A 27,163-nucleotide genomic window follows, 5' to 3' on the forward strand; every position below is an offset into this window, starting at 1 on the left:
CGAGATTCTTTTTAAGGTTGCTGTTGTTGTTCGGAAAAACATGACAGGAAAAACCAAGACAAGGTCCGGGAGCGGAGCGGAGGAGTAGTGCCTTTATTTAAAGTGTCAGATGGTGGGCAGAGTAACCCCCCCCCGGGATCGGTGTCAGCACCATCTCATCTGCCCGATTTAATGCCGTTGCCGGGCCGGCCCCCGGGCAAAACACCCCGCATCGAGCTCCATCGCGCCGGCGATAAGCTGGTACCCCGCACTATCAACTCCGTTCTCAGATTCCTCCTACAAACGAACAAGGCATGGAGCCTGTGTGGAAGGAAGACAGGGTGAAGACAGTTAGGTGTTAGGTCGTTAGGGGATCCATGCTGTGGGTTGCCCTCGACATCGTGGAGAGGAGATTTGCCATATTGATGAGCCTGTACCACAGTACAAGTACAAACGGACAAACGGTGATCGAGATATCGTCATCTCATCTCCATGTGGCCCTGCCCCTGAACCGGCTTCTCCGGGCTAGCCCCGGCTTGTTCGCTCACGAAGAGGAAAGAAAGAACATGGCCAAAGCAAAGTTGTCTCTATCCAAACGCCGTCGCGTCTATCCAATCAGCATGCAGTCGTGTTCTATCCAAAGTTTATATCCCGGTATGAGCCTTCAAACGCTGTCCGATGGTGCCTTTGCCATCGGATTCTGAGGAGCCTCCACGTCGACAGCTGCTCGTCTCCTCTCAGCCTCTTCGCGATACCGCTGCTGGTACATCTCCTCCATCGAGACCCTGTTCCGTCTGTACACGCCAAGCGTGCACACCATGGCGAGCGCGAGAATCGCGCAGCACACAATCATCATCTCCCTCAGCGCCTCCGTGTACGTCATCCGAATGGCCGCCCACTGCTCCGGTGCCAGAGCCGAGGGGTCAGACGCCAGATGAGCCAGCGCCTCCGGGGGCATGTCCGACTGCGTCTTAGCACCGAGGATGGCCGACGACGCCGCGATGCCAATGCTCCCGCCCAGGACGCGGACCTGTGCCACGATTCCTTGCGCGGACGCTGTATCACCCGTCAGCTTCCATGCCGAGTACCTTTCTCAAGAGACGAAACGGAAGAACCAGTGTAACAAGCTGAATAAGAACCCACCATGCTCCCAAACCGGCGCCTCAGCACCAGCAGACATCGTCCCGGCCGCCGCCGCCATGCCGAACCCCAGCCCAACAAACACCAGAAACCCCAACACTTTCGCCTCTATCACCGCCTCGTTCCCCGCCGTGATCTCCAGCCCGCACCCAAGCATCATCAACGCGCACGACGCCATCAAAGTCTCAAAGAACCTCTGCTTCCGCCTGGGTTTCCCAGTATTCACGGCACCCGCCAGGACCGTCCCGACTGCGGCCGCCGCCAGCATCGGCAACAGCATCAGCCCGGCCTGCAGCGCCGACTTGCCGTAGACGACCTGGAAGCGTACGGGGAAGGCATAGACGCACAGCAGGTACGGAAACCCGGTGAGCATGGTCTGCAGGGCGGTCCCGACAAAGACGCGGTTGCGGAGGAGGACGGGAGGCAGGGCGAAGCCGACCTTGCGCTCGCCGCGCTGGGCGGCCAGGAAAGGTTGCCAAGCGAAGAGCACGGCGAGAGATAGGAGGCCGGCGAGGAGGGGCGCGAGGAAGGTGGCCGAAGACCAGCTGGTGGCTTGCGAGGCGTTCTGGAAGGGGAAAACTATCAAGACGGCTGAGGCGATTCTGAAGGAGGTGAGTGAGTGGGTTGGGGCGAAAGGAGAACAGAGGGGGGAGCTTACAGGAGGAAGGCGCCGACAAAGTCGACGTCTTTCCACGCGCGACGCTCCAACGAGGGGAGGTATTTCTTGTTCGGCCACGCGAGGAGGAAGACGAGAAGGGAGACGCCGCCGATGGGGCCACTGAGACACGGTCAGCCACAACTAGAATTCCTGAAGACCGCGTAGGCTGGTTGAACAGACTTGATCCAAAACACCCATCTCCAGCTCGTGTATTGGGTCAACACACCCCCGAGCACCGGACCCCCCACCCCGGCGACAACCATCACCAACCCCACCGCTGCCGCAATATGTCTCTTTGCCCGATCCGGCGTCACCTCTGGCATAATGATCATCGATAGACTGTACAGCCCTGTCACCACCCGTCAGCCCCCTGAGCCTAGCCTCTCCCATTCAATTTTCTCAGGAAAGCAAAGGAAAAAAAATACTCACCACTCCCGCCCAGCCCCTGAACCGCCCGAAAAGCAATCAACTGCCCCATATTCCTCGCAAACCCACACGCCAGCGAGAAGGCAATAAACACGACATAGGCAGCTACGAACGCCGCGCGCCGGCCGACGACGTCCGAGACGCGGGCGCAGAGCACCGCGCAGCTGAGGTAGGTCAGCGTGTAGGCGAGCGCCACCCAGTTGATGGCGGCGACGTCGCCGAAGTCGAGGGCGATGGTGAAGAGCGCGGTGGCGACGATAGAGGCGTCGAGCATCGAGAGGAAGAGGCCCAGGGAGACCCTAGAGCTCCGGGGCCCGGCGGTGTTAGTACTCAGATAATGGGCTGGTAGTCGGGGAGGGAGGGGACTGGAAGGAAAAGGGGAAGAGGGTGGAAAGGGGTTACGGACCCTAGTACTATTGCGACTAGGCGAAGCTTGGGAAGGGGTTGAGGGCCGACGTGCTTCTCGTCGGTGCTGCTGTCTGTCACGGGGTCGTCCGAAGGACGGGTGGGTGTGCTTGGCCCCTCTTGGGACTGATGATTGTGGAGGAGGTCGTCTATCTGTTTCAGCTTAGAGTGCGGGTTGGTTTCTGAGGACAACCCGTCCGCCATCTTATTTGATGCCTTAGTAGTTGATGCCATGGCTGGTATTCTGTTAAGATTGCTCGTGTTGAGCAATGTCTGCGGTAGGCAATATCAGGTTGTCACTTCAACCGCGGTTGTCAGTTACTATGCGTTCATCATAGGGGCTTGAGGCTTACAGAATCCAAGGGGATATAAGACGTCCCTGGGACGCTCGTACTGAAAACTTAAATCCCTCAAGCACTGAGAAGCTGAACGACCAGCACCGTCGCGAAGATGCTGATGTCCTTGACAAAGGACCCGACGATGTCGTAAGAGCTGAACTGGCCGCACTAGCAGCTTCAACCGGGCGAACCAAATAAAGTTTCTGAAGTCCGTCCCAAACTCAGCTTGGGCGAATATCGAGTGTGTTGTGTCCGTTATTCACTCTGAACCGCGAACTCTCAAGGGGCGCAAACTGGCGAGTCTTGACAGCCAGGTTCTCCCTTCTTGAATGCGCCCCGGCAGTAGATATGGAACCTAGCTCAATGAGCTCAGTGCCGTACAGCCTCGCATATCGGGGCAACACTTGGGCCGTCATGGTGGTTAAGTCAGGCGCGCGTTTGTCGATGGCATCCGCGCTCGCACTCGCACTCGCTCGCTAAGCATCGTGTGCGGAATTAAGGTACCGTATCCACCCAGCCGGTTGGGATGGAAGGCCTTTGAGATCAGTCCAATGAAAGGAGAAGGACTTCTGAAACTTTCAACTCTGATTGGCTGACGTGAGCAAGGCGGTACCCCAATCGCCTGAATGGTAGTGGTACAGTCACTAGGGTCGGCCTTTGGCGGATCCTGTGGTTCGGCTGTAGAGAGGCAGTGATTGGTCGGGCAAGTAAGGTAGTCGGTCTTGATGAATTCTTCTCCCCCGCTTAGATCACTCATCATCTCCAGTTGTAGGCACTGCAGCCGAGGTTCGATGTCTTTGTCATGAATCTTTCCTAAGGTGTTCGGCCACTTTGGCTCAATGTGAACCGACAGGACTGAATGATGTGTTACGCAACGGAATCCGAATGCGATTCATGCCAGTAAACCAGACCACGCACATTCCATGTAAAAGAAGGCAGTCCAGGCAGACAATGATGGCGATTCTGGTTATTGCCGAAGAGACCTGTGGATTAAGCCAGTTCATGGGTTACAGGAACCCCATCAAAGCATTGTCTCGTTCCAGCGCAGTGCACGCCCAACGCTTATCGTCCAGACACCCCGAGTCAAGCAATGAACCTCCAGAGGGTCGAGCGCCAGCATGCTACTTCTTTTTCCGGAATCGCCATTAAAAAGCTAAGGTTTCTTCCGTACAGGCAGACAGTACAAATGACAGAAATGAGTTGACGACAATCCATTGTTGTTGAGGCAACCCATTTGGCGAATCGGGTGAGATATCGCTTCTGTGTAGCAGAGGTAGATCAATGCAAACCAAGACTCACACCATCAAGCTCTGTTGCTTGTGGTGATGATGTGGCTTTCACGGTCGTGGAATTACACACAGAGTTGAGATCGACGGGGTCTGGAATGTAAGGTACTGGGTGCTGCAGTTGATGTACATAGATTGATCAATCTGTTAATAGGGGCAAGGTAGTCGAGAGGGTGGTTTTTACATAGTTTTTTTGGGCTGAATTAACAGCCTGAATGGAGCGGTACTTGTGAGCATACCGCGTTGTTCTTGCCCCTGCCCTTGAATTGCTCGTGGTGGCGCTGCTACTTCCTAGGCTCGGGCCTCAGAAACTTTATATCCCGTCTGATTATCACTGACTTCACGCCTGTTCTATCCACTGCGTGACTAACGTACCGCCATCGATACAGAGTGTAAATCACGACGGGAGAAGCTGTTGGGAATCAGACGTTGCCGGAGCTACCAGGCAGTTCTCGATTCAGACTTTAACCTGTCTGAATGCGACTAAGCCACCATTCTAACAGTTATTCACTTGTCATGCGAATTTCAAACATGTTCAGTCTAGCCGTTAAATTTACTTGCCTCAAGAAGTGTCAATTACCTGTCCTGGGCGATGTGTGTCCCAGAACTCCAGTCGGCTCCTGGCACTTTGACAATCACTGGCTTATCAGCACTCAACCCGACTTCACCGTCAAGGGTGACAATCTCGCAAATCGTCTCTCAAAAATGAGGTGCGGCAGGTGACTTCCATTTGGGTGGAATGGCGGAGCCCTTCAAGTGTTTATTCAGAATCAACCGTGATCATCCAGCCAGGACCGGCCTCCCCCAATTTGACTCGGAGCTCTTGGGCGTTGACGGATACGGGCTGGCAAACAGAACACTTTTCAGCACCTCCAAACCTCCGAGGAGAGCAGACAACGGCAAACTGTTTCAGTGTGCGTCTTTCGCCGAAAGTTGTATTCGACATTTGTGAGCTCATCTGGATCATCGGATGTTCATGCCAAGTCGAAGGGATGGATGGATTTGGCAGTCGAGCATTCGAAACATGAGTGGTTTGACGACTTGGAAGCCACTTGAAAAGGAGGTCGATTGTCTCGGTCAGGCGGATTGTTGAATCCGACCATTTGCGTCTCAAGCATGACACGCTCTCCAGCAACCAGTGCTCTGTGCATTCCACGCTGCACACCACCTCCCCTCAATGGGGTCAACACCAAGTTGGCTCAGCGGCATCGGGAAAAGCTCTGCTTGGAATTACAACAATTTAAATGATACGGGCCCAACTCCCTAACCATCAGAGACGTGAAAATCGTGTAAGGCTTTTCGTAGCGACCACCTCTACTCGACCTTGGGGGGGGGGGGCCGCGCCGGAATTGGGCAGGTTGGTGAACTTTCTTTGCAGTGTTCTTCAGACTCCCTTCGCTATGCTGTCTTTGTTTTGATTTTTCTTTTGCGTTCTTTTTCCTCGTTCCCCCATACCCAATCCCGCGACTCACTCAACGAAGTGCAGTTACTCTCTGTTTACCATCAGAACCACCCCGGTATCCATTCCCCCTTCTCATTAGGAGCTTTATAATATTCCGTTCAAAGAAATTGAGCGTAGTCCGCGTGTTGATGTCATGCCTTCCAGGGACACCGGAAGTTTGCGTCGCTCACAGCTCCAACCTCCGAGAAAGATCAGGAAAAGCAGACATGAGCCAGGACGTTGGGTTGCGCCTGCCCGGCGTAGTTGAGAAATGGCCACTGCGCCACTCTCAGCTAATCCAACATGCAGTCGCTGAAGAGTTATCACTTCTGAACCATAAATTGCAGCCAACCTCAACCCTCACTGCATTGCTGTCGTTCTTTTTGCGGCTGCTCAGATCTTCCCGTCGGGTGTCCTGGTGCATGCAGTACCACCTGCGGTTGGTTGTCGTCTACTTCTGGATTGCAACCCTTGCCTTCCACAATCGGTCAAGAAGACTTGACCACCTCGAACCAATCTCGACAGAAAAGTAGTAAGTGAAACCTCGGGATACCAAAATAGAGCGTGCTTGCTACCTCTGTAACCGCCAGGAACACCCGTAACCGCAGCGCAGTACTTGTTCGAGCCTCGAGATACAGATCGTTACATCGCCACGAAAAGATGTCTGCGCGTCGAATGCCATCGATATCGGTTCATTGACGCGGGTGCGCCGGGACACGATCAACTGCGGAAGGATCCCTCAGGACCAAACTTTCTGGCCCTTGTCACAGTCACCATCTTCCAGACCTGTACGGAAATTGAGCCAGCAGATCTGGCTCGTCCTTCCCACGGACTCCGGGCCCAGATTTGTAGCACGGATGCTACAGTCTGGGACTGCCGAGATGGCGTCCCGGATCCCGTCAACCCAGGCCCCGAAGGCGGCACCCGGAGCCCCCGCTCTCGACATGCCGCCCCGCAAAAGGAGGACTTGCCCGGCCGCTCCGATGGCCGGCCGCTGATGTGAAAGAGCGTCCGGGCTTGCAGAATGCGAGACCGAGCTAGCATTCCTTCGTCCGGCACATCAGGTCGCCTGCGAATCCCACAATCCGCCGGCACTACTCGACAAGATGCCGAATATGGAGCCGAGGTGGAGCACTCTCGCGGCATCGAGTGCCATCAGACGACCAAGTTCTCCACTGTCGACGGCTGATGGGGCCGAAAGGGGCAAGCAAGAAAGACAGATGTTCTGTTTGTTGGAGCGGTGCCGTTACCTCGAATCCTTTTTACCCCGCATTCTCGCTACAATTACCGACCAAGAATGAGCAAACCGAGGAACGCTTTGGACTGGATGCTGTCGGGAGTCTCTCTGCTGGCAACGAGGCACCATTAGGACGAAGACATATACTCCATCCCATCTGCTGTTCCCTCATTGCGTCGACCTGAAAGGGGCAGGTCGCTGTCTGCACTTTACGTGATCAGTGGTTGGGATGGATCTGTTTCCCCGCATCTCAATCTTCTTTCCCCAGGTCTCAAAGCCGGGGTGCATCTTGTCGGTTCCCCGCACACCGAACAATCAATTACCTGCAGGCCTCCACCTGCGGATACAGGTACTCAGTACCTGTGTCCACGCTGGTGCAACGCTGCCATTTCCCTGGTAGTACTTGTACCTGACACGAGTCGCGCGACGGGCCGCAAATCCAGATTGCCAGGCGGCTCCGATGCGAAGTCCGAGACAAATTCATCCAGCCAATCGTATCTCCCCGTTTTGGGCCCCGCTTCTGCTTCGGGAAACCGTTTTTTCTTTGTTCCCGCAGCCACGCCGGCCCCTCCACCTTCAACGCCTTTGCAGCACCAGAGGACACAACGGCCCAGGGCGGGTTCCTCGCGCAGTGTGGCCATCAAGATGCAGGAGCAAGGTACGAGCGCTTCGTCCGCCTCTATCTGGCGTTTCTCTCCCCGAGCATCACATGGCGGCAACCACTTGGATATTCGAGCAGTTTTGGAAGATACTAAGGGTGTCCCTCCTGTCCAGTAGCGGGCGCTCTTCTTGCAGAGAGACAGATGATGAGATCTTGAACAGATGCGAGCAGAGTCCTCTCCGCCACTTCTTCAGAGAGAAAAGAAACGAACGTAAGGTAACCCAGGACGCGATCACGGGGCACATCACAGCCTCGACGAGTATAGGCCAAATCCCACTTCCACCGCTTGGCGTTCTGGCGTGTCGGCCCTGATATCCTTGAGCCCGGAGTGATGGGGGCCCCACCTAGATTGATCGTCAAGTGACGGGTCGCATTTCTCCATCGCCCAGCGCAGGCGGTCTCTCCCGTCTTTCCACGAGCTAGCGCACTCGAGGGGACCCTACGCCGGTTGATCTCAGGAGGACATGGCACTGCTTCCCAGCTGCAAAGAGTCGGGCAATGTGGGTGTGTGCCATCAAAACGACCTACCGTAGGGAGCCATGACGGGGCAGATCTCGAGTGGAAAGCCGGCCCCAGACTGCCATCGCCGGCAGATCTTATTGGGTGTCGTCATCACCTACATAGAACCCTTCGCGAAGCCTTCCATCAATATCCGGAGTCGCACAAGCAAACAAACGAGTCAGCGGCAGGGCAGCAAACTGCACGTAACAATGCGGGGAGATTGGGTACATCGCCAGGTACCGAGCAGGTAGACAGGTCAGATACAAACACTCGCAGCCATTGAACAGGAATGTGCTACAAACCATTGCTATACTGCTCACAACCCTCTCATTCCGGGTATTCAACCAAGGACCGCGCGCTATTTTGCCTGGCCCAATCTGAGCTCGCCTGTTACGCCGAGTTGCACAATGCACACTAACAACAGAGGAGCGAAGCAAGTGTAAGACGAGGAATTGAAAGTAGTTAAGCAACTAAGTATAGACAGGAGAAGTGAAGACTGAGCCGACTCTTTTTTTCCTTGTCCCCCGTTCATGCCTTTCCGTCCCCTCCTGAGAGTTTGTCCAGTTTCCCAATCCGGGCCACCCCTCCCCGTCCAATGCGAGTAACGACCGCATGTACATACATGATTCATGATCCACAACGTTCCTTGGTATATCCGTCATTCATCTGCTGAAATACATTTCCCGTCATCATCAGTCGAGAAAAGGGAAAAATATCAAACTCCTCCTGCCCCGCCCCACCCTCCGTACCACCCTCCCGTTTCCACGCTCCCTCCAAGCCAAAAGAAAGGGACTGCCACCCTCCATGTACCCCACACTTTCCTGGGGAAATCAAACCACTCATCCCGTCCCGGGCCGAAAAACCCCCCACCAAGACTAGCTAGGTAGGCAGGATAGACAACGTAGGTTGCATCGAGTAAAGAAAACCATGGAGGCTCGGGGGAGTGCGCGGAAAACACAACCCCCAACGAGCGGAACCTGAAGAGTGAAGAGTGCGAAAACTCGACCAGTGCCAGCCCCAGCGTAACGTAGAACGTATCAGACTGGATAGGGACCAAGAAACTCCTCCTCCTCCCCCTTCCTTTCCCCAACCCTCACCCAAAAAAAATTCACTCTCTTACTGGACGTAGCCAAACCCGTCAATGCTCTGCTGCTGCTGCTGATGATGATGTTGAGCGTGACCGTGATGATGACCATGGTGGTGAGCATGATGGCCCATGAGGCCGCCGTAGTCGACCGCATGAACCATGGCCTCGTGCGGACCCGTGGTAGTAGCAGCGCCCGCCGCCGCGCCGTTGTGGTACGCCGCAAACTCGGCCGCCGCGGCCATGGCCGACTCGTCCACGGGGCTCCCCAGGCTCACGTGCGGCGGCGGGCTCCAATACATGCCGTCCAGATCGCCCCACAGGCCGCCCTGGTCGAGCAGGCCCATGATGCCCAGGCCGTCGACCGGCTCCAGGCCGATGGGGGACATGTGCAAGCCCGCGGCGTCGGCGGCGCCGGGGCTCATGGCGAGCATGCCGTCGGCGCCCGTGAGCACCTGGATAGTAGGGCTGGCGCTGGCGCGCTGCTGGGCGACGAGCTGGCGGGCGGCCTCGTACATGCGCCAGACGACCTCACGCGACCGGCGGGCGGCGAGCGACCACTCCTCCATGACCTCGAGCAGGTCCAGCACGGCCTCGATTTGCTTGAGCCACTCAGGCACGCGCGGGGACCCCCACTGCCAAAAGACGGAGACGAGCGGCACCATGGCGGCTTGGTATAGGAACCAGACGGCGTTCCACCCGCTCATCTGGTTGCGCGCCCACTCGTGCGCAATGTCGTCGATGGTCTGGGCGGCGAGCTCGCGGCACGTCTCGATGGCGGCCAGGTCAGCGTCGCAGGCCTGTGTGTGCGGGTTGAGGCCCGACGAGGCGAGCGAGAGGAGGACGGGCCGGTGCAGGAGCATGCGCAGGTTCTGGTACCGCCACTTCATGATGCAGCGCGCCATGTACAGCGGCTCGGCGCACGGGTCCGTGGTGCGCAGCAGCCAGGGCAGCGAAGTGTACCAGGAGGCGAGCTGGCTGTCGAGGTTGTGGCGGTCCTCGGTGCGCAGGAGCGGCGTGATGGCGAGCATGTCCTGGATCTGCGTGGCGATCTTGCAGAACTTGATGTTTTCGATCAGGGGGAGGATGCCGGCGTGCTGGGATGAGTCGCGCGAGGCGTTGATGCCGAACTCTGGAGGCCGGATGTTGATGGCGGGACCCCAGCGGCCGAACGAGGGGCGGCCCATGGTGGTGGTGGCCCACGTGTCGAGGCAGAAGAGAGCCCACCAGGTGCGGCGGCGGGTCTCGGCGGCGACGACGTCGGTGTTGGACTGGGTGAGGGACTCGCGGTGTAGCCCCAGGGCCGAGGCCATGCGGATGGCGGCACCGAGCACGGCGTTGGCCATGTTGGGCCGGTTGATGTAGTGAAGATAGTAGCCGCCGATGAGGGCCAAGGCCTGGACCGTCTCGATATGGCTGCTGCCGAGGGCGTCCATGGGGAGGTACTCCATGGCGCGGTTATAGTAGTTGATGTGATTGTAGTCGTCAGATTTCATGGCTGCGATGCTGCCCATGGCAAACACCATGTTGAGCAGGGCGAGCCATGGAGCGTCGGTGCGCTGGCCCTCGAGGTAGTCGGCCCGGAAGGTGCTCTCGTCGAGCATGGGGACGAAGACGTGGATGCGCTTGAAGTAGGCGTCGATGAGGGTCTGTCCCTTCCATGACCATGGAATCCGTTGCGGGTCCTTTTGTGTCGACGATGCCTTTTGCCTCACGGCAGGGAAGTTGTTTGACATCTCGACGCCGCTCAGTGGCGCCGCCAGCGTGTGCCTCAGGCTCGGCTGCACCTTGAGCATGACCATCAGGGCGGCCTTGATGGAAGACGCACCCAGGTAGGAGGCCTGCCGGTCTACCGAGAGCGAGAGCGCGTTGATGTCGTCGGCCTCGGCCGGGATGGGATCTCTCCCCCTCCGTTCCTCGTCCCACTCGGTGTCTCTAGTGGGAAGCTGTTCCAGCAGGTTCTCCGATTTAGGCATCATTGGCGAGCCGAGGTCCGAGATGGGCGATGTGTTGATGGGTGGTGACGGCAGGCCGCCGACAGAGGTGTCTATTACCGGCCGGTCCAGGAGGTTGAGGAGCTCTTGCCGCGACAGGGGTAGGAGGGCCTGCACCTCCTGGTTGGGATATAACCGCTTCAGGATGGACCGGCATTCTTCGAGTGACTGCGAGAGGGCTTCGAGTGTCTTGCGCGAGGGGATGACCCGTTGCCGGTGCTTGTCATAGAAACACCGCTTGGGTGCTCTGCTCGAAAGACATTGGCCGCATGGTTGTTGACCGTCGCACCGGCTATAGGGACACCTCGTTAGACCTCTCGCCCCTGAGATCGATGGGGCGATTTTCTGCAACTTACATCTTGCGCCGCTTGCACTCGGCACAGGCATGTGGTGTTGTTATCCTTTTGGCAGTCCCTGGCCCATTTGCCTTGGAGCTATCTGGTGATTCTGTGGATGCCTTGCGTGGTGTGACCCCTTGGAATGTGTGGAACATTCCGCCCTGGGTGGGCACTGGGATTGATGGCGCCATTGTGAGAGAGGCTGAGGCTGAAGGGTATCAAGCGTATCTTGGAGAGTGCTGGAGACCGGCTCGCAACGTCACAACCGGGCCGCTGATGGCGACAGTGGTGATGAGGCCGAGGGATAGGGGCGAGGGTCTTTACACGAGGTTGATGTTGTACATGGAGGAGGACGGAGCCACAGAAGATGAACTCTGGTATTAGCCCTGTTGACGACAGTCACAGTGGTGAAGATGTACATGGGCAATTGCGGAGCGAAGTGAGAACGTGGGGAGCGGATAGCAGACTTATATATCTAGATGCGCTTGTGAAATTGCAGCTAGGAGATTGGAGATGGGACTCCCGAAAAAGTGTGGGGAAAGGCGAGATTTGGCGGCGATGGTCGGCTGCCCAGGCCGCCAGGGGAGGGGAGGGACTTGGTTGTTGCGGGTCCCTCCTCCTCAACCTCACGACCCCTACCCTACTACCACACCAATTGGCGGAGCATGCTCTCTATGCAAGACTGGCTCTAACTGGCAGTATACCCTCGCATCGCAATCGAGTTTTGTATGGGAGCCCGAGTATAGGTTGCCCGACTATGGCTGGGATAAAGTGCGCGACGCAATGCACCAGCATCCTGCCACGAGTAGGCTGTCGCCGCGGTCAATGCCGTCTTTCGTGAACTGGTAGGAACCGGCATCAGCCTTGACAAACCTGGAGATACAGGGCCCAACGCTGCTCGCTCAGGAACACTCTGGGGTGCAGCGCCAATCAGGCATGATCGAGCCGCAGGTACCTGAACCCGCATATTAAAATCAGGCTCAGTGCAGGTCACGCTCCCACCCGCGATTCCGAGGGGCAGCCTTTGACGCGGAGTCGGCGGTTCGTTTGGAGAAGCAAGCACCCCAGTCTGGGGAGCATGGAGCCGTGGATCATCAGCCAGCCATTGAGCGGCTCTCTGGGCGGTGGCGTTTCAGCGCCAGGGCCGGGGTGCATGACTGTGATGGAGGGCAGCTCAGGAAGCTACCGTGATACCCGTACTGCGTACCATAACGTACTGTACGTAAGGTATTCTCTCCACGCTGCACGTCAGCCAGGGGATGCCGCCATGCCGCATCGTGGGGCTGCGACATCCTGCTGTACTTCGTTGTACTGCGGAAAGCAATCGAAGTACTACCCAAATACCCTGATAATGTTGCAGTCGAGTGCAGTAACCCTCGGCTGCCGAGTTCGTTGAGAGCATTGTCCGCAAGATCCTGCATGGTCACTTGACACTGGCTCCAAGCTGACGTAGGCCACTCTCAGCATGAACAGTTCCGCGGCTTTGTCATATAACCCAAGCTGTTGAGAACAGAGCGAGATGAGAGGAACATCATTGCTGGTGTGTTGATGTTTGGCGCCAGGGGGCTCGCGGAACACAAGCGCTGCAAAAGAATTGGAGAACTGTGGAGAGCGAGCTGGTGACGGAGAAGCCTTGAAGGACCGTCGGCCCAAGAAACGTTTGTTCCAGGGACAGGCGCCGGTTTGTGGAGAAGCGACAGAAGGGCTTGTTATCTGATTGGTGTCCGGCTTCTTCAGAACGGCCACCTGCCCATGATCTGGCCGTTGATCTCTCCGATCAAGGCAGAGAAGGGTCACCGTTTGCTGGAGAGACTGGGGTGGTGTCAGGTGGTGCTCCACCATCGCAGGTCTGACGCCGGGCTGAGCGCTTCAACCTAGACTTCGGGCAAGCATGGGCGAACTTGTTGACATGGCGGCCGACGAATACGGATTCTGGCGCGCCTAAAATGGAGAGGGTGCGTGCGACCTGTGCATTGCTTCTCCGTTGCCGGCGCATAGGCGCAGTCTTTCTTGATAGTCTGTCTGCACAGCGAGGTGGTTCACCAGACGTCGTTTCGGACAAATCAACAACCACACTTGTTTGCCTCTCGATGTTCGCTGTGGCCAAGCTGAACAAAATAGCGGCAGAACAGATGAGGCGGTGGCGATTCCAGCTAGTGGTCGAGGCACATGACTTCGCTTTAATCTATCAGAATGGCATTGACTGTCCAAGTTGGGAAGCTGTGAGGTGGGCGTTTGTCCTTGTAGAAGCCAGCCCAGGCGCACTTTTTTGACTCGAGATTCCGCGCGGCAGGGCTCCGCAAGTCGCCGCTAACGGAGAGTTTCTTCATGCAACCCTCCGTTATCTGGGACTCTCTGGTGGAATATCCAGCAATTGAGGAGCTGCGCCGCGAAGTGATACGAAAGAGACGGGAAGGCGCTCGCTTTGAGCCATATTGGGTTCTGTCATTTCGCACAGCCGCTTTCTTTTCCGACGCAGTACGCCAGCCAGTTTACAATGCTAATCGTTCGTCGGCGCTGGGGAAGCTCGTCCTGGACGTCGCACAATCCGAGCCAGATCAAACAAAGAGATGATCGGCTGTGCCGTTGCCAAGCAGCCGGCGTCGACAGACTCGGCAATTCAAGCGAAGAGCCCCACGGGGCAGACCAGGGGGAAACGACGAATGCCTCGCACCCGAAGAAAGGCATCGCCGAGAAGACAGGGTCAGGGAGTTCTTCCCTGCCTTCTAGAAGAAATCGCAGATTGTCTTGTCCGTCTGTGCCTGCAAAGGTACGGCGGAATGGCGGCATGATTCAGCTTGACCAATGAAGATTCAAGTGTACACCGTATCCTTAACCTATTTCGAGTTGTTGTATAAGAGATCAGAAGCCTTTCCACATTGAGGTGCTTGCTCCAAACGTTCTTCAGGTCACGCCTGTCTGTCGTGGTCCCGGACAGCAGTATGTCGTGGCTTCGAGGGCTTCGGATCGACGGCTTGTAGCTCCATGAGATTGCAACGGTGTGGCGCTTGTGCACGGGAGATATCACGTGCTCTATTCCGTTCCTGTGCTGTAAGTTTTGTCGCAGCAGCGTCACATCCAACTCCGTCGAGATTTAAATAAATACCTCCGTTTTCACACTCTTACACACCGCCGTTTGGAAGCGGTCCATGGAGTGGATTTCCACCGTTCCCCTTGCTTGCAAGGCGCGATCCAGCTGCACCTGCCATCTCGGCTCTGGACATCTGCTCCCCACATCCCCATCGTCCAATCATGACAGCAGAAGCTCCTGGAATCACGGCAAGCGAGCCTAGCGTTGGTCGGCTGCCCTTCCCCTGCTCATCAATGTTGTCGATGCCGAACTCCACGGTTGCTTCTCAGCCGACCCTGGTCATCACTCGGCTGTACCGGTATTCCTAATATAGACAGATGGCGGTATTCTGAAGCGGCAGCCGATGGATCTTATGCCTTTCAAATTCTGGAGGAAAGCATCGATCAATTGCATCCAGCCGCTTTGAAGAACCTCCTACAAGGCCACTTGCTGCCAGAGCCAAACGCAGTCCGATGTGCAATCAGTTATGGGGGTTCTACAGCATCATGATAGCCCACACCACATTGCATCGGTGGCTTGCTCGGCCGGATACCCTGACCTGGGCAGGACATGGCTTCACTCTCAAACGTTAAGCTTGTGCGAAGCAGACGCGCTATCCCTAATAACGTTACGGCTTGTGAAAGCCTGTGAGCGTGGTTCGGCATTCGCAACTCCACACCTCAGCTTTTTCCCAGAGCCAAATTCTCAGCCAATTAGCATTTGACACCTCCATCCACTTCCACCTGCAAAGCCCCCTGATGTCTTTTTCCCTTTCGACCGGCGACAGCGAACGCACAAACATGGTTCTGGTGCGCGTGTCCACCCTTCACGCTTCTCGAAGCCTTCCATCCACGCTAACAAGCAGAACCAGAAACCTGCCACTGAAACCTCATCTCGACCTGTCGACGACACGAAGCAAGTGCACCGTCACCTAGATGAGCAGACCATTCAAACCAATGCTGCTATACACATTCGTCCCTGTCATCCCGACCTTAATTTAACGAGCCCACCCCCATACCATTCGCATCCAAGCCCAGTTCTAGCCGTCCGTGCCCGAGTCTGGGCTTCCTTTCTGGCAGTCCCTCAGTTATGCATTCGCTCCCATAATCATCCTTTTGCCTACCTCCCCACCCTCTTCCTACTTCATGGAGGGTGGGCCGGTACCTGAGAGGGGCCTGTGTGTCGGCGTGGTGCGTGAGACTCGCGCAACACCGCATTGATCGGCGTCGTCATGAGCTGGAGCAAGCAAATTAAGAGGCTCGCAAGGCTCGGCTGGGGTCGGCATCAAAGAAGGCTTGAAGCTACTCATGGCTTCAACATGCCACCTGATCACGGGAGGACGGGATGCCATCGCCGCATTGCCGACCTCGTGGCTAGACCGCCAAAGGCTTGAAACATAGTGATTGTACCCGAATCAAGGCAACCCACTAAGGTACCCAGTAGGCACGGTCGTCATTGGCAGAACACATACCTTACGTAGCCATGCTCCATTGCACTGGAGATTGGTATTGGAGCCGCGTCTAATGCCCGTTTCACGGCCCGGAATCATCATAGCTATCGGCTTCCAAGCGGGAGAAGGGCCGCCTGGGAGGTGTGCACAACCAGGCCGTACGGAGAGCGCTTCTAGAAACCACAAAACACACCTCGGGCTTCTTCCCCAAAACTGTAAAGGCGTCTTCTTCACAGTTCATTGAACGGTATGTCTAAACCCAGCACTGTGTCGCCGGCGGCACCGGCACATTTCTCCTGCCCTGGGGATCTCGCCTTGCCTTGCCCTGGTGTCGGTTGGCGATCCGAAACAGGGCCCGCAGGGAGCATTGGCATCAAAGTGGACTGCACAGAGCGGCATCAACTTTAATTCCTACAGTCTCCACCAGCCATCCTGCTCATTCTCCTGCCGTTTTATTTTTATTCCAGTCTATGCTTCTCTCACCAGCCGGTCACATCTCTTTGCAGGACACCGCATATTATTCCGCGTCCCACTAACACCGATCCTCCAGCAGGCTCCTAGCAACACGTGATCAGATCGTGGATGACGCTGCTTCCATTCTCTTCTCATTCATCTGGTCAGTTCCGGCTTTCGCCCCTGGCCCTGTTTCTCTTGGTCCTGGCTAGTACGTACATGTACCTGGCCAAGTCACCAGACGACCGCGGTACGGGATCGCCCAAGGTATCATTCGAAACCTTAGCTGCATATGCAAGGACGCCCAGTGTATTTGCCTATCGGCCAAATCACTCCAGCGTTCCGGGCGAGCCTTCGGAACAATCGCCACATTGATCCGCCAGGGCAAGCAGCGACCGTCACGCCAGCTTGTGGCTGGCTGGCCTCGAAGATGCGGAGCGTCCCCCCAATCCCACCTGCTTCCCCCACACCATCTTTCCCCCAAGTTTTCTTTCCAGACTGCCACAACATAAGTGGCTTGCATGGCTGATCAGAGCCAAGATCTAAACGTCGGGTGCTCTTACCGGGCCTTCTCACCTCGGGCGAGTACAATGCCAGGCTTCCAAGGACTCAGGTGGGACATGTGGGAAGACTCCCATTGACTCGAGAGAGACACCCACCTCCAACAACACTCAGTTTCAACCCATCCCATCAAAGGTGAACTGCCAAAAAGCAAAGGACACGATACCCTCACCATAATTCACCAGAACCCGGTTCTGTGTCTGGGGTCCTGCATTTCCCTCCTCTTCTGAACCGTTTCGTCCCTTCTTCTACCGCCCGTTGTGACTACAGTAGCAGCAAACCGTAGCCGCCGGTCGAGTGTAGCCTGGGTAAAAGAAAAAAAAACCGCACAAGCACGAGGGTTCCATCCAGGCCCTGCGGTCCGAAGCGTAAAAAATCTTCTTGCTTCGGGTTCCCCATTCCAGGTGGGGGGCCCATCAAAGAGGGCAAAACTGGCTTTGGAGGGTTCGAATGTCCGCATATCCCCATCTGCCATACCACGTTTACCCACTCTTCCGTCAGCCAGCCAGCCAGCCAGCCGTCATGAAGGGGCTAAGTGGGCTGGACGTCGGGAACCTCGCAAACGTGGCGGGAAGCGGTTCGCGATGGCACTACTGTACGTGGTCGAGTTGGTCAGGTATCGAAGTGGTAAATCTGCGGAAGTGTGACGGAGGCCTGCGAGGGCGGGTACATCGGATACAAAACAGAAATCGCACCTTCTGCTCACAAAACGTCACTCTAGTTGTGTTGTTGGGAGAAACGTCAGCTTCATTGCTGTCAATACGCATGTAGTTTGCCACGCAAAACAGCGTTGAAAAAGAGATCATGGTCGTGTAGCAAGCCCTCTGCCCATAAGAAGCAGCAGCATTCACTCCCTATCTAACGTTGACCTCAAGTCTGGCTTCTGCCAAGGGAAGCACTGAATTAAACCCGGATCTGCCAACCTCCAATGCCGAAAACCCCCCAGCCTCAAAGGAGATAAAGGGATAAAACCAGAAAGGCAACGAACACAAGCGACATCAGTGACCAAACCTTGGCCATGCAGCTTTGTCTATTCGCCATTCATTCTCGATCAGCGCCGGCGGTTGTAGCCGAACCCGGGCTTCGTGTCTCACTTTTCGTTGCCGTTGATCCTGTCTATGAAACCACCAAGGCACCCTCCTGTCTCCTCTCTGCTCCTGCTTCCCGGCTGGTTTCTCCCAGTTTTCCGAGTCATCTCGCAAGAATCTCAACCACTCCGATCCGGACAGTTAGTTCTGCCCTGCCTTCCGCGTGCTGACTGAAGCCAGCCAGCCGCCAGGCCAACTTCGCTTCAGCATGGAACCTTGCAGACACCAGTCGAGTCAGTCGACCCAGCCGCCGCCAGATGACGCAGGGTGATGGAACCAGAGTAAGGGAAGCGCTTGCAACTTCCCATTCCAAACATCGTTACTCCGCCGGCCCCCCCTCTCTTCCCTTTCTCTCTCAGGGGCCACGCTGTGGCAACTTTCACAGCCTCAGAACCTGACACCGCGCCACAATCCCATCGTAAACACACGTATTGTCGATGGGTATGTACTGCTTGGTGACAATCTTGATCAACTCCTGCGCCACCATGCCGCCCGTCAGGGCCGAGACGTTGTGGAGCTCGCCGCCCGCGGCGCGAGCCACTTCCTGAGCCGCCTGCACCACGCGCTCGTTCTGCTCCGCCCCGGGTGCCTGCTCCGCGACAACCGCGAGGATGCCGTCTGCGTTGAGGGGCTTGTCCACCGCGTGGGCTGTCGCCTGCAGAGCGAGGTAGATGGGCAGGAGGGAGAGCGGAGCCAGCGTGAAGGCGGCCGTTTCATCGTTGGCGAATTCAAGGGCTGGTGAAGTGGCGAGTGATAATGCTTGTTAGCCTGTGGACTTCTGTCTCTCTTACTCTCGCTTCTTTCCCTCCCCTCGCTGAATTCTTGACCCGCAATGGTCGAGACCAGACCACATCCACGGGGTGCAACGGGGCTGTCTGCTTACCAGCTGCTGACTTAAGGCGATCTGCCCTGCTGATCTTCGAGCTGCTGCTGCTGCCCCCTCCTCCCGTCGCATTGATCAACTTGACGAAGGCTGCGTTCTTGCAGAAGAGATCCACTTCTGCCGGATCAACGCGCTCGCCACCCGGCGCGGCCTGCACCATCTGTAGTATCTCGGCTGCATCCTTGCGTGCCTTGGCCTTATAGATGCCCTGTAGCTGGATGTACACCTTGGACTGCGCCTTCATGTCGGGCAGCTTGCCCGGAAGGGGCAAGCACTGGTGCTTCTCGTAGAACTGCTTGACGGCGTCAGCAATGAGCCAGAAGCCGGATCTCTGCTCGACCTGTCACGTCGTGTCAGCATTAGGCGAGGCCGAGAGAATGGCACGAGGACGAAGGGGGACATTTACCGGGTCCGAATGCTCGTACTCGAATACCTCCTTCAAGCCAGACGGCAGAGACGGAGGTACCAGCGTTTTCAGAACGGCAGCAGCCGCTTCGTCAAAGTTCTCCTCGCCACCTTCCGGGTTACCGGTCCTCGCTGCGTCCTGCACCACCTTTCGAAACTCGGTCTTTTCCTTGTATGTTGTGGGGTATTTCCCGTCGTGTGCCGCTTTCCACTGCTCGAGGTAGTGGAGAAGGATCACCACGTACGGCAGGTGACCATGTTCAAAATTGTCTAGACCGCCGATATCCTTGGTCAACCCCTCAGCGAAGGCAACCAGTTCGGGCCAGGGGGTCAACAGCCGAAGATCAGTGGTGGCTGTCTCGTCTGGGTGCGTGTCGACGATGGGGAAGGCTCCAGGAAGGTTAATCTGAAAATAGGAGTAGAACCCAGCTGAATGTACCGCCACGAGCGGGGTCTTGTGCTGTTGGCCATAGGCCTTGAGCTGCGAGAGCTGATCTAGGCGGATGGGGTGTGTGTAGATGATGGCTGTGAACACCGGGGAGTCGGCCAGGAGTGACTCGAGTGTTTTTACACCCTATGTGAACCACGTGAGCGCGCCATCTATGCTGCCCGTCTCATCAACCTACCTCATTGGGATACCAAGTTCCTTGGACATCCGGGTTCAGCTCTGTGATGAGATCCCTTAAGCTCTGTGACCGTGACTTGCCCAGGCAGCTGTCATCGAGAAAGAAGTTGACGCCCAAATCCGCCTCTTCCACTTGTGCCTCATCGTAAATGGCGAAGCGGCCGATGCCTTGAAGTCGGGTGTTAGCAAATGCTGCTTGGCTGCTTTCAGAGTACTGTACCTGGCAAAACAAGATTTTTCAGAGTTTCTGCACCGACTGTCCCGGCCCCGGAGTTCACCAACAGTATGTTTGCCGACTCGAGAGCAGCCTGGCCGCTAGCCGCCCATAGTCGTAGTTGTCGGTCATATTTGCGTTCCTTTTCTGAGGGCCCATGAAGGATTGGAGGGGTCTGGCTCATGACGATTTCTGTCATTGTGCTCTGAGTACGGGGGAAGTCGTCATGAAACTTCTAGTGAGGTGTGGTGCTGGTCGGACCATCACCAACTGTTTGTGCTGTCGGTGTGACTGCTGATGCCTGCCGGATGGCGGCACATGGCGGGGTGGTAGGACTCCGAATGTGGGGCCCGGCCCATTCCGTGTAAGGGCGGGCTTGGCGACCCCTGTGGCTTTTTGTGGCTTGAAACTGTTGATGTCCATCTTAGGCATCAATGAGACTTCCTCCTCATCACTGGGAAGCTTGTGAGATACGATGGAAACGTCTATTCTTCTCTTGGGGCCTTGTCTTTCAATGGAATCCCGTCCTCAAGAGTCCCGTGGTACGGTACTCAAGACACACTTTGGGCAGGAGCACGGAACCTAAAGGAGAGCCTAGATGCTCCTTCCTACGCGCTTTCAAAACACTCGAATGACAGGAGGGGACAGCCGCACTGCCTGTGGTTGTGTGGTCGTTGTTTCCGCGTCATTCTTCCGCCCTCGCGATGCCGTCTCAGCCAAGTTGGCTCGTCACAATTCTCCTGGAACGTCACAGGGAGTTACCTACCGAGATCTATCCTAAAACCTAAATGGAGCAACAACTGAATTGCAATGTCCAAGGTTGCGGTGTCCAACTCACGGGACAAGCAGTCGTGACCGTGTGTAGGTGAGTGTTGCTCGTTTTCACTGAGACCCGACTGTACAATACACCAGGTAACTAAGCCCAACACTCGCGCAGCCATGCAATCTGTCTGCAGTGCGCAAATAGCCATGGGCTTGCAGCGCAACAGGGACCGTACACTTGTCCTGTCTGTAGAGGCCCTCTGAATGCCTCGGAAATATGCGAGCAGGTCCTCGACCCCTCCGAGGAGTGGAAGTCAATCGCCCTGAGCGGCCTCAGCCCAACTGTCGTCATGGAGTGTGCTGGAAGGGCCCTGACCTTCTGGGCATACCAAACTGCAAACCAGATGTTGGTCTTCCCCGCTCCACAGCCTTGATGGGCTCTGTTGGCTTACTGGTGGAAGCTCATACCAAGTGCGAAGGAACGCCAAGTTGAAGGACTACTGCGCCGAGCTTCAGGGGGAGATTGAGAACATATGGAGCCAGGCCAACCAAAGAATCACCTCCCTGACACAAAAGATACGAGGTCTGTTCAACGTCAAGGGGGATCCTGCTGTCAGCTGCTCACGCTACCCATCACAGACATGGAAGTTGAGGAACAATCTCTCAAGCGCAGATACGAGCAGCTCCGTGTCACCTTGGAGAATCGGACCAAGGAGCTCTCGCAATCCCAAGAGCTCTACAGCAAACTCAAGCAGCGAGTGTTGCTCAGCCAAACCATGGAAGTTCCGCCCAGCGTTTCGAAATCACGAACGCCCATGAGAGCAGCTGGCATCGCAGACCCGGGCCACGGACAAACCCAATCTCAACTCCCTCGTCCAGTTGCATCCGTTAGTGCTCGAGGGGGGCCACCTGAATACTTTCCAGCCAGCCCAAAATACGCAAAGACCCAGCCCAAATCGACGGCTTTGACGGAATGGAACAAACCGACCACCTCCCAGCGTAGGATGGCCCACTGTGCCTCTTATTGTAGAGGCATCCCGCTAACCGCTCATGGGCAGAGATACCAGCTACGCCATCCAGCAACTTGCAAGTCAGAAACCCAGCGTCATTAGCCTTCACGTCAACGCCTAGATCCGGGCTTGGAACAACCATGGCCGGCCCAGGCTCCGGCAGATTCCATCGGACAGTGAGCGGCCCGCCCCTCACTGGTAAAGATGGTCCAATGGGTTTCTCGGGACCGAAGGCTGATGTCGCTGGTTTAAGACACTCCTTTGACGACGTAGACCTGGAGGTCCCGGAGGTCCCCAGGCCCCCGGGGAGGACGGAAGGTGCGTATCTGCAGCTTGGCTCATGTTGTCTATAAGATTAATAATATAAGCAGGTCTGCCAGGGCTATCTCGATTTTCCCCGCTATCGAGGGCAGCTCAGACATCAGAGCACTTCCAACCTCCGGGCCCGGTGATTCGCCGGCCTTGACCGATCTGTGTCTAGCTCCCCATGCACCATGTTTCAGTTCTTCTAGTCGAAACCGCGGTGGAAATGTTGGGAGACGGCCTGTGACAGGCCCGGAGACCTGCCGCTCAGTCTTCCGGCATCGTGGGGTCCGGCATGACGACTAGTGTGACTCTGTCTGCGACTGGCCAGAGGACATGGGATCCCACCACAGAGTGGGTTGCGAGGCTGAGTCCCCGAGATTTCGAGCCCCTCTTCAGAGGCTATGCAGTGTCACAGGCCGTGCCGCCTAGAAACCTGAATACCCTTCAAAGGAGGGCGAACCGCTCAGGTCAGCTTGGTAGTTTGCTGTGAATTTCCATTTGTTCTGCGATGTATCCTAAAAGGGGGTGTTGATGCGATCCGACGGAGATACGCCTGTTTGATCGACGAAGCTGATCGGGCGCAAGCAGCTGTTTCAGAAACATCGTGCTCCGATCACTGAGTACCAAGCGCAGCACAGGGGCGATAGAAACGATCTTGGACGGCCAAGACGGGCACGAATCTCGGGAGTCGTTGTAGGTTATACAACGCGGGGCCAGTATGTTGAGAATTCCTATATGTAAAGCTTGACCTGACCCAGGACGCAGGCGCTGCAGCAATCTAGGGAGCAAACATTGTATGAGCTGCAGACTCGATCTCTCGTGGTCTATCAAAGGCTCTGAGCTGAGCGCTTCCACTACCGTATGGTGATTGTGGCTGCGCTATGTCGTTGACTGGCAATAATGAGAGCCGCAGACATCACTGGAAGCGCTCAAAGCGCTGCTTCTGCTCGGTCAATGGGCTCTTGAGTCGAAACGATCAGAGGCAACACCTCAAACCATCCGGCGTCCGTGCATCCGGGTTATGCAGGTTTCAAGTCTAAGCAATGGTGGAGACACGCCAGCTGTCGACCATGACCAGTCTCGACACTCGAAGTTGGAGTTTCAAACATCACCAAACGCATTTTCCGCGAGCTGGTCCAACGCGAAACAGCGTAGGAACCGGCATGTGATCAATGTCGGTAACCCCGGGCAGTCTCGAGTCGAACAGTGAATTCCATGTTCAATCGAATAGCGGCCCATCGAAGCTGTCAAATTGTGTTTTACAACGTGTGTTGAGCACCATTTTGCAGGGAGGGATCGCCGAGCGCTATCTGTGGTCTTCGTTTTGAGCCTCCGAAGTATTGCTGGTATGCACGCATCTGTAAGGATCTCCACGATCTACTGCCAAGACGGCATTGGGGATCACCGAGATGCGCTGCGGTTGATTGAAACCAGGAAATCGCCAGCTAGTCCAGCAGGGGAGAGCACAGACAAGGGGTGTTTATGGCTTGTATGAGGACTAGTGAAGAATTCTGAGACATCTCCATGTGAACTCCGTTCGCCTGGTGCCAGGGCTGGGAGTCTGCCCAAGATGGGTCAGCTTGCGATATGGAGTCATTTAGACTCGCTCTACCGTGTTGTGGGTGATGGATGTGAGACTCAACATCGGATTATTCTGATGCTAAAAGGGGGGGTGGTAAGACCACGGTTGTTGATATCGTGAGGTTTCCCTCAGATGCGTTCTATATAACGGGACTGGCTGACGGTCATTCAAAGCATATTTACCTCCATCATCATCAGCGTTACCGTCCAGGGGACAAACGGGCATCAAGTCATCAATTCCCTTCTCTCTTCCTCCTGCAGGACAGGATTTTGATACCATTTACTACTTTTTTTTCTCTTTAGTTTCTGCTCACTTCAGACAGAGCCCAAGATGACCTGCTCCAAGATGCTCGTCACCCTCTCCCTCCTAGCCGCAGCTAGGTTTGCAGCTGGCCACGGCGCCATTATCGCGGCCGTTGGCGACGCTGGCGGGTCGGGCATGGCCCTCGGCGTCGACACAAGCACTCCGAGGGATGGCACTCGGCGTAATCCATTCCAGCAGGACTCGACCCGCTTCCGGGGCGACGCTGCGGATACGGTCGGCGAGACTCTTGCGGGCGGCGACAACCAGCTCGAGGCTGGCACCCAAGCCATCCTCGCCGAGACGGGCGATTCCCTGCCGCAGGTCACTCCCGGCGGCGAGCTACAGATGACACTGCACCAGGTCAACTCGGATGGAGCGGGTCCGTATACGTGCATGATCAATGCGGACGGCACGGCCCAGACTTGGTATGTATTGTTCCATCATTGTTGTAGGCACAGAGAGGGTTCTTGGCTGTGTCTTCGCACTACCCTACCCTCCCCCCCCGAAAAAAAGAGAAAAATGAGAGAAACAGTTCCAACAGCATCAGCATCCAGAGAACTGACGATATGAACCCCACCAGGAATAACATTCAAGTCACCCAAAACGTCCCAGGCCGCAACTCCCGCAACCGCGTACGTCTTCCTAACCACCTCCATTCCCTCATCCTTTAACTCTCCACCTACCTGCTGCCCTCACAACCAGACAACACACCATCAATCACCTGTTTAAACTAACATGGACAAACCAACCGCCCAGGACGGCGAAGCCACCGACTTCCCCCTGACGGCCTCCATCCCAGCAACCCAGTCCTGCACCGGAACCGTAGCAGGCCAGGACAACGTCTGCCTGGTGCGGTGCGAGAACTCGGCCCGGGCAGGTCCCTTTGGCGGCGTCGTGCCCGTGCAGCTGATCGACCCCACTGCTGGTGCGGGTGCGGGTGCGGGTGCGGGTGGCAACGGCACTGACGCCGCTCGCGCTGCCGCCGAGACTGGTGCCAATGCCAGGAGGAGGAGCGCTCGCAGGGCGCTGGCGAGGCGCGTCAAGGAGAATGAGATGAAGCTTGCCCGGCTGCGGACCAGGGCCGTGGCGCTTGCGCAGGACCTGGGCGATCCGGATGTGATTGCTGAAGTGATGGAGGACTGCGAGTAAGGGGCAGGGTTACTGTCGCTAGCTCAAGGTGCTTGGATTCCATCACCCAGCTTGTGTCGATGGATGGCGGTCTTTCCTGGTGCTGTTCTCTGATGAGAAGTGATGGACGTTGTCTCTGGGGAATGCATTTTAGTTGGCTGGAAGATAGCACGGTTTAGGTTGGACGGCAGAGCTGGCTCAGATGGAAGTGTGGGAGGGAGGATATTACCGTTGTGATTTTTTGTTTACTACTACGCTCATTTTACAATGATAATAGGCACACACCTTTGGAACAACAATAAATAAGACCACGACTTCTTCTCAAGTTTACTCCTCATCACAGCACCTTCGGACGTCCGCCTCTTTCTTCATTTCCAAAACTCACCAGTCACTCTATTGGCTTCCCACGCACCTGTCCAAGCCAGCTGACCGTCGATACAGCCTCTTTGACATCTCTGCGTGAGTTCGCACGTGGTTTCACTGCCAGTTTACTCGAAGATATAGCGTGGATTGCTCTTCGGGTTTGGCAACGGCGCATTCGGAGACCTCGAGAATGAGGCTGGAGATGTTCAGTAGCGTTCGTTTCGAATTTTGCCCCGTTTCTGGATATATCTCTGAGTGTATCTCTATTTACTGCGCGTAGAGAAATATCGTTGTCTCCTGTCTTCAACATTAGTGCGACTGACTGGTTCCAGGGGCCGTATCTTGCTGCAAGTCGACCGTGTTGCCCGGGCCACGACGCGCAGAGTCGAGTTGTCCAGCCGCAGACGTAAATATCCCCCGCGTTCCCTATTCTGGCTCTTCCATCTGTTCTTCTCGCTTGCTCTCTTTCGATCCCCTGGTCTGAACCTGATCCTGTCAATCGCCCGTCCGACAGCATGAGTACGTCCCGTGCCCTACTATCACCCAGACGGTCGCAATGCAAGCTATCGGCAGCAAAGCATTATGCAGACTGCGAACACCTCCAACCAACCTATCCAACCGAGCTATTGGAGACGAGCTGGCCCAGTTGGACAACGCAACCGCCGGCCCAGTGGCAAGCAACGCATCACCAATTACGCCGAAACAGCATTGGCCAGCAACAACCTGCCACGACGGACAAGCCACTGTGACGGAAGAGCAGCCGATTTACGTCAACGAGAAGCAACTTCATCGGATTCTTAAAGGAGAGCCGCTTGAGACAAGCTCGGAGTACAAGCGTGACCAGAGCGGTGCAAGCCCTATGCCCACGAAATGAGGCATACTCACGTCGTAAAAAGACCGGGAGGGCCTAGAGGACGCTTTGTAGAAACCGAAAAATTGCGAGGCTGAGGACGGAGATCGCAGGGGCAGGGAGTGAGCCGGGCAAGGGGGTGAAGATCGACAACAAGGGCATGGGAGAGGCGATGGCGAATCCAAACGATCTTGATTCATGTTTCGGGCTTTGGCACATCAATTTTTTCCTTCTCTGGTCTGGTTGTATGTGTGTGTATCTGTGTTGTAATGACGAGGCCACTTAAACTTCTCACCTTCTCTCTACTGCGATCTCTTTCCTTTCTGCTATTACTTGTTTCTCAAAGCCCCCTCCACATCTACCATCCAGTCATACAGACTTCTTGAATACCTTTCCCCCATGGCCCATGGCACACATCGAGACTCCCTCTTTGGGCCGACCAGATTGGCTCTTCGAATTACCCTCATGGATCAAGCGGGTTGGAGAGCTACGCAAAGAAATCCGGGACAAGCAGGAATTTGCGGACGGCACCTACGACGGTGACATCCAGTGTCGTTTCACGGCTCCCTATAAATGTATAACCCAGTGCAACGTATCGTTGTGAAGGTCGGCGTGGAGGCTA

The 27,163-nt window shown here is 56.1% G+C and overlaps 9 protein-coding genes across 9 annotated transcripts; 6 read left to right on the forward strand and 3 right to left on the reverse strand.

The window, feature by feature from the left end:
* Nucleotides 1–643: 643 nt before the first annotated feature.
* Nucleotides 644–2,812, reverse strand: N657DRAFT_679077 (MFS general substrate transporter; the record flags this gene model as incomplete). Its single annotated transcript, XM_062796141.1, has 6 exons — nt 644–1,035; nt 1,123–1,721; nt 1,778–1,897; nt 1,958–2,126; nt 2,207–2,502; nt 2,610–2,812. The coding sequence occupies 6 exons, from the start codon at nt 2,810–2,812 to the stop codon at nt 644–646; spliced, it is 1,779 nt and encodes a 592-aa protein (XP_062649842.1).
* Nucleotides 2,813–5,900: 3,088 nt separating this feature from the next.
* Nucleotides 5,901–6,676, forward strand: N657DRAFT_632230 (uncharacterized protein; the record flags this gene model as incomplete). The annotated part of the gene is made up of 3 exons (XM_062791132.1): nt 5,901–5,933; nt 6,199–6,205; nt 6,264–6,676. 3 exons carry the CDS (start codon nt 5,901–5,903, stop codon nt 6,674–6,676), a joined length of 453 nt encoding a protein of 150 aa, XP_062649843.1.
* Nucleotides 6,677–7,094: 418 nt separating this feature from the next.
* Nucleotides 7,095–7,996, forward strand: N657DRAFT_290903 (uncharacterized protein). The gene has a single exon (XM_062786638.1). The coding sequence runs from the start codon at nt 7,371–7,373 to the stop codon at nt 7,881–7,883; it is 513 nt and encodes a 170-aa protein (XP_062649844.1). The 5' UTR covers nt 7,095–7,370; the 3' UTR covers nt 7,884–7,996.
* A 949-nt stretch (nt 7,997–8,945) lies between these two features.
* N657DRAFT_290900 (uncharacterized protein) lies at nt 8,946–11,840 on the reverse strand. The gene is made up of 2 exons (XM_062786637.1): nt 11,507–11,840; nt 8,946–11,442 (listed from the first exon to the last, which is right to left on the reverse strand). Exons 1-2 carry the CDS (start codon nt 11,677–11,679, stop codon nt 9,189–9,191), a joined length of 2,427 nt encoding a protein of 808 aa, XP_062649845.1. The 5' UTR covers nt 11,680–11,840; the 3' UTR covers nt 8,946–9,188.
* Nucleotides 11,841–16,570: 4,730 nt separating this feature from the next.
* Nucleotides 16,571–16,840, forward strand: N657DRAFT_642842 (uncharacterized protein). The gene has a single exon (XM_062792422.1). The coding sequence runs from the start codon at nt 16,591–16,593 to the stop codon at nt 16,834–16,836; it is 246 nt and encodes an 81-aa protein (XP_062649846.1). The 5' UTR covers nt 16,571–16,590; the 3' UTR covers nt 16,837–16,840.
* A 1,649-nt stretch (nt 16,841–18,489) lies between these two features.
* On the reverse strand, nt 18,490–20,436 carry N657DRAFT_567393 (uncharacterized protein; the record flags this gene model as incomplete). Its single annotated transcript, XM_062788507.1, has 5 exons — nt 18,490–18,845; nt 18,994–19,333; nt 19,400–19,972; nt 20,025–20,191; nt 20,244–20,436. The coding sequence occupies 5 exons, from the start codon at nt 20,434–20,436 to the stop codon at nt 18,490–18,492; spliced, it is 1,629 nt and encodes a 542-aa protein (XP_062649847.1).
* A 589-nt stretch (nt 20,437–21,025) lies between these two features.
* On the forward strand, nt 21,026–22,130 carry N657DRAFT_654535 (uncharacterized protein; the record flags this gene model as incomplete). Its single annotated transcript, XM_062794514.1, has 5 exons — nt 21,026–21,102; nt 21,253–21,405; nt 21,461–21,582; nt 21,639–21,998; nt 22,060–22,130. The coding sequence occupies 5 exons, from the start codon at nt 21,026–21,028 to the stop codon at nt 22,128–22,130; spliced, it is 783 nt and encodes a 260-aa protein (XP_062649848.1).
* Nucleotides 22,131–24,084: 1,954 nt separating this feature from the next.
* Nucleotides 24,085–25,646, forward strand: N657DRAFT_642847 (uncharacterized protein). Its single transcript, XM_062792423.1, has 3 exons — nt 24,085–24,625; nt 24,781–24,832; nt 24,957–25,646. The coding sequence occupies exons 1-3, from the start codon at nt 24,228–24,230 to the stop codon at nt 25,347–25,349; spliced, it is 843 nt and encodes a 280-aa protein (XP_062649849.1). The 5' UTR covers nt 24,085–24,227; the 3' UTR covers nt 25,350–25,646.
* A 527-nt stretch (nt 25,647–26,173) lies between these two features.
* On the forward strand, nt 26,174–26,762 carry N657DRAFT_642848 (uncharacterized protein). The gene has a single exon (XM_062792424.1). It carries the CDS (start codon nt 26,248–26,250, stop codon nt 26,563–26,565), a length of 318 nt encoding a protein of 105 aa, XP_062649850.1. The 5' UTR covers nt 26,174–26,247; the 3' UTR covers nt 26,566–26,762.
* Nucleotides 26,763–27,163: the final 401 nt, after the last annotated feature.

The sequence above is a fragment of the Parathielavia appendiculata genome (genome assembly GCF_033297405.1).
Source record: "Parathielavia appendiculata strain CBS 731.68 unplaced genomic scaffold N657scaffold_3, whole genome shotgun sequence".
NCBI lineage: Eukaryota > Fungi > Ascomycota > Sordariomycetes > Sordariales > Chaetomiaceae > Parathielavia > Parathielavia appendiculata.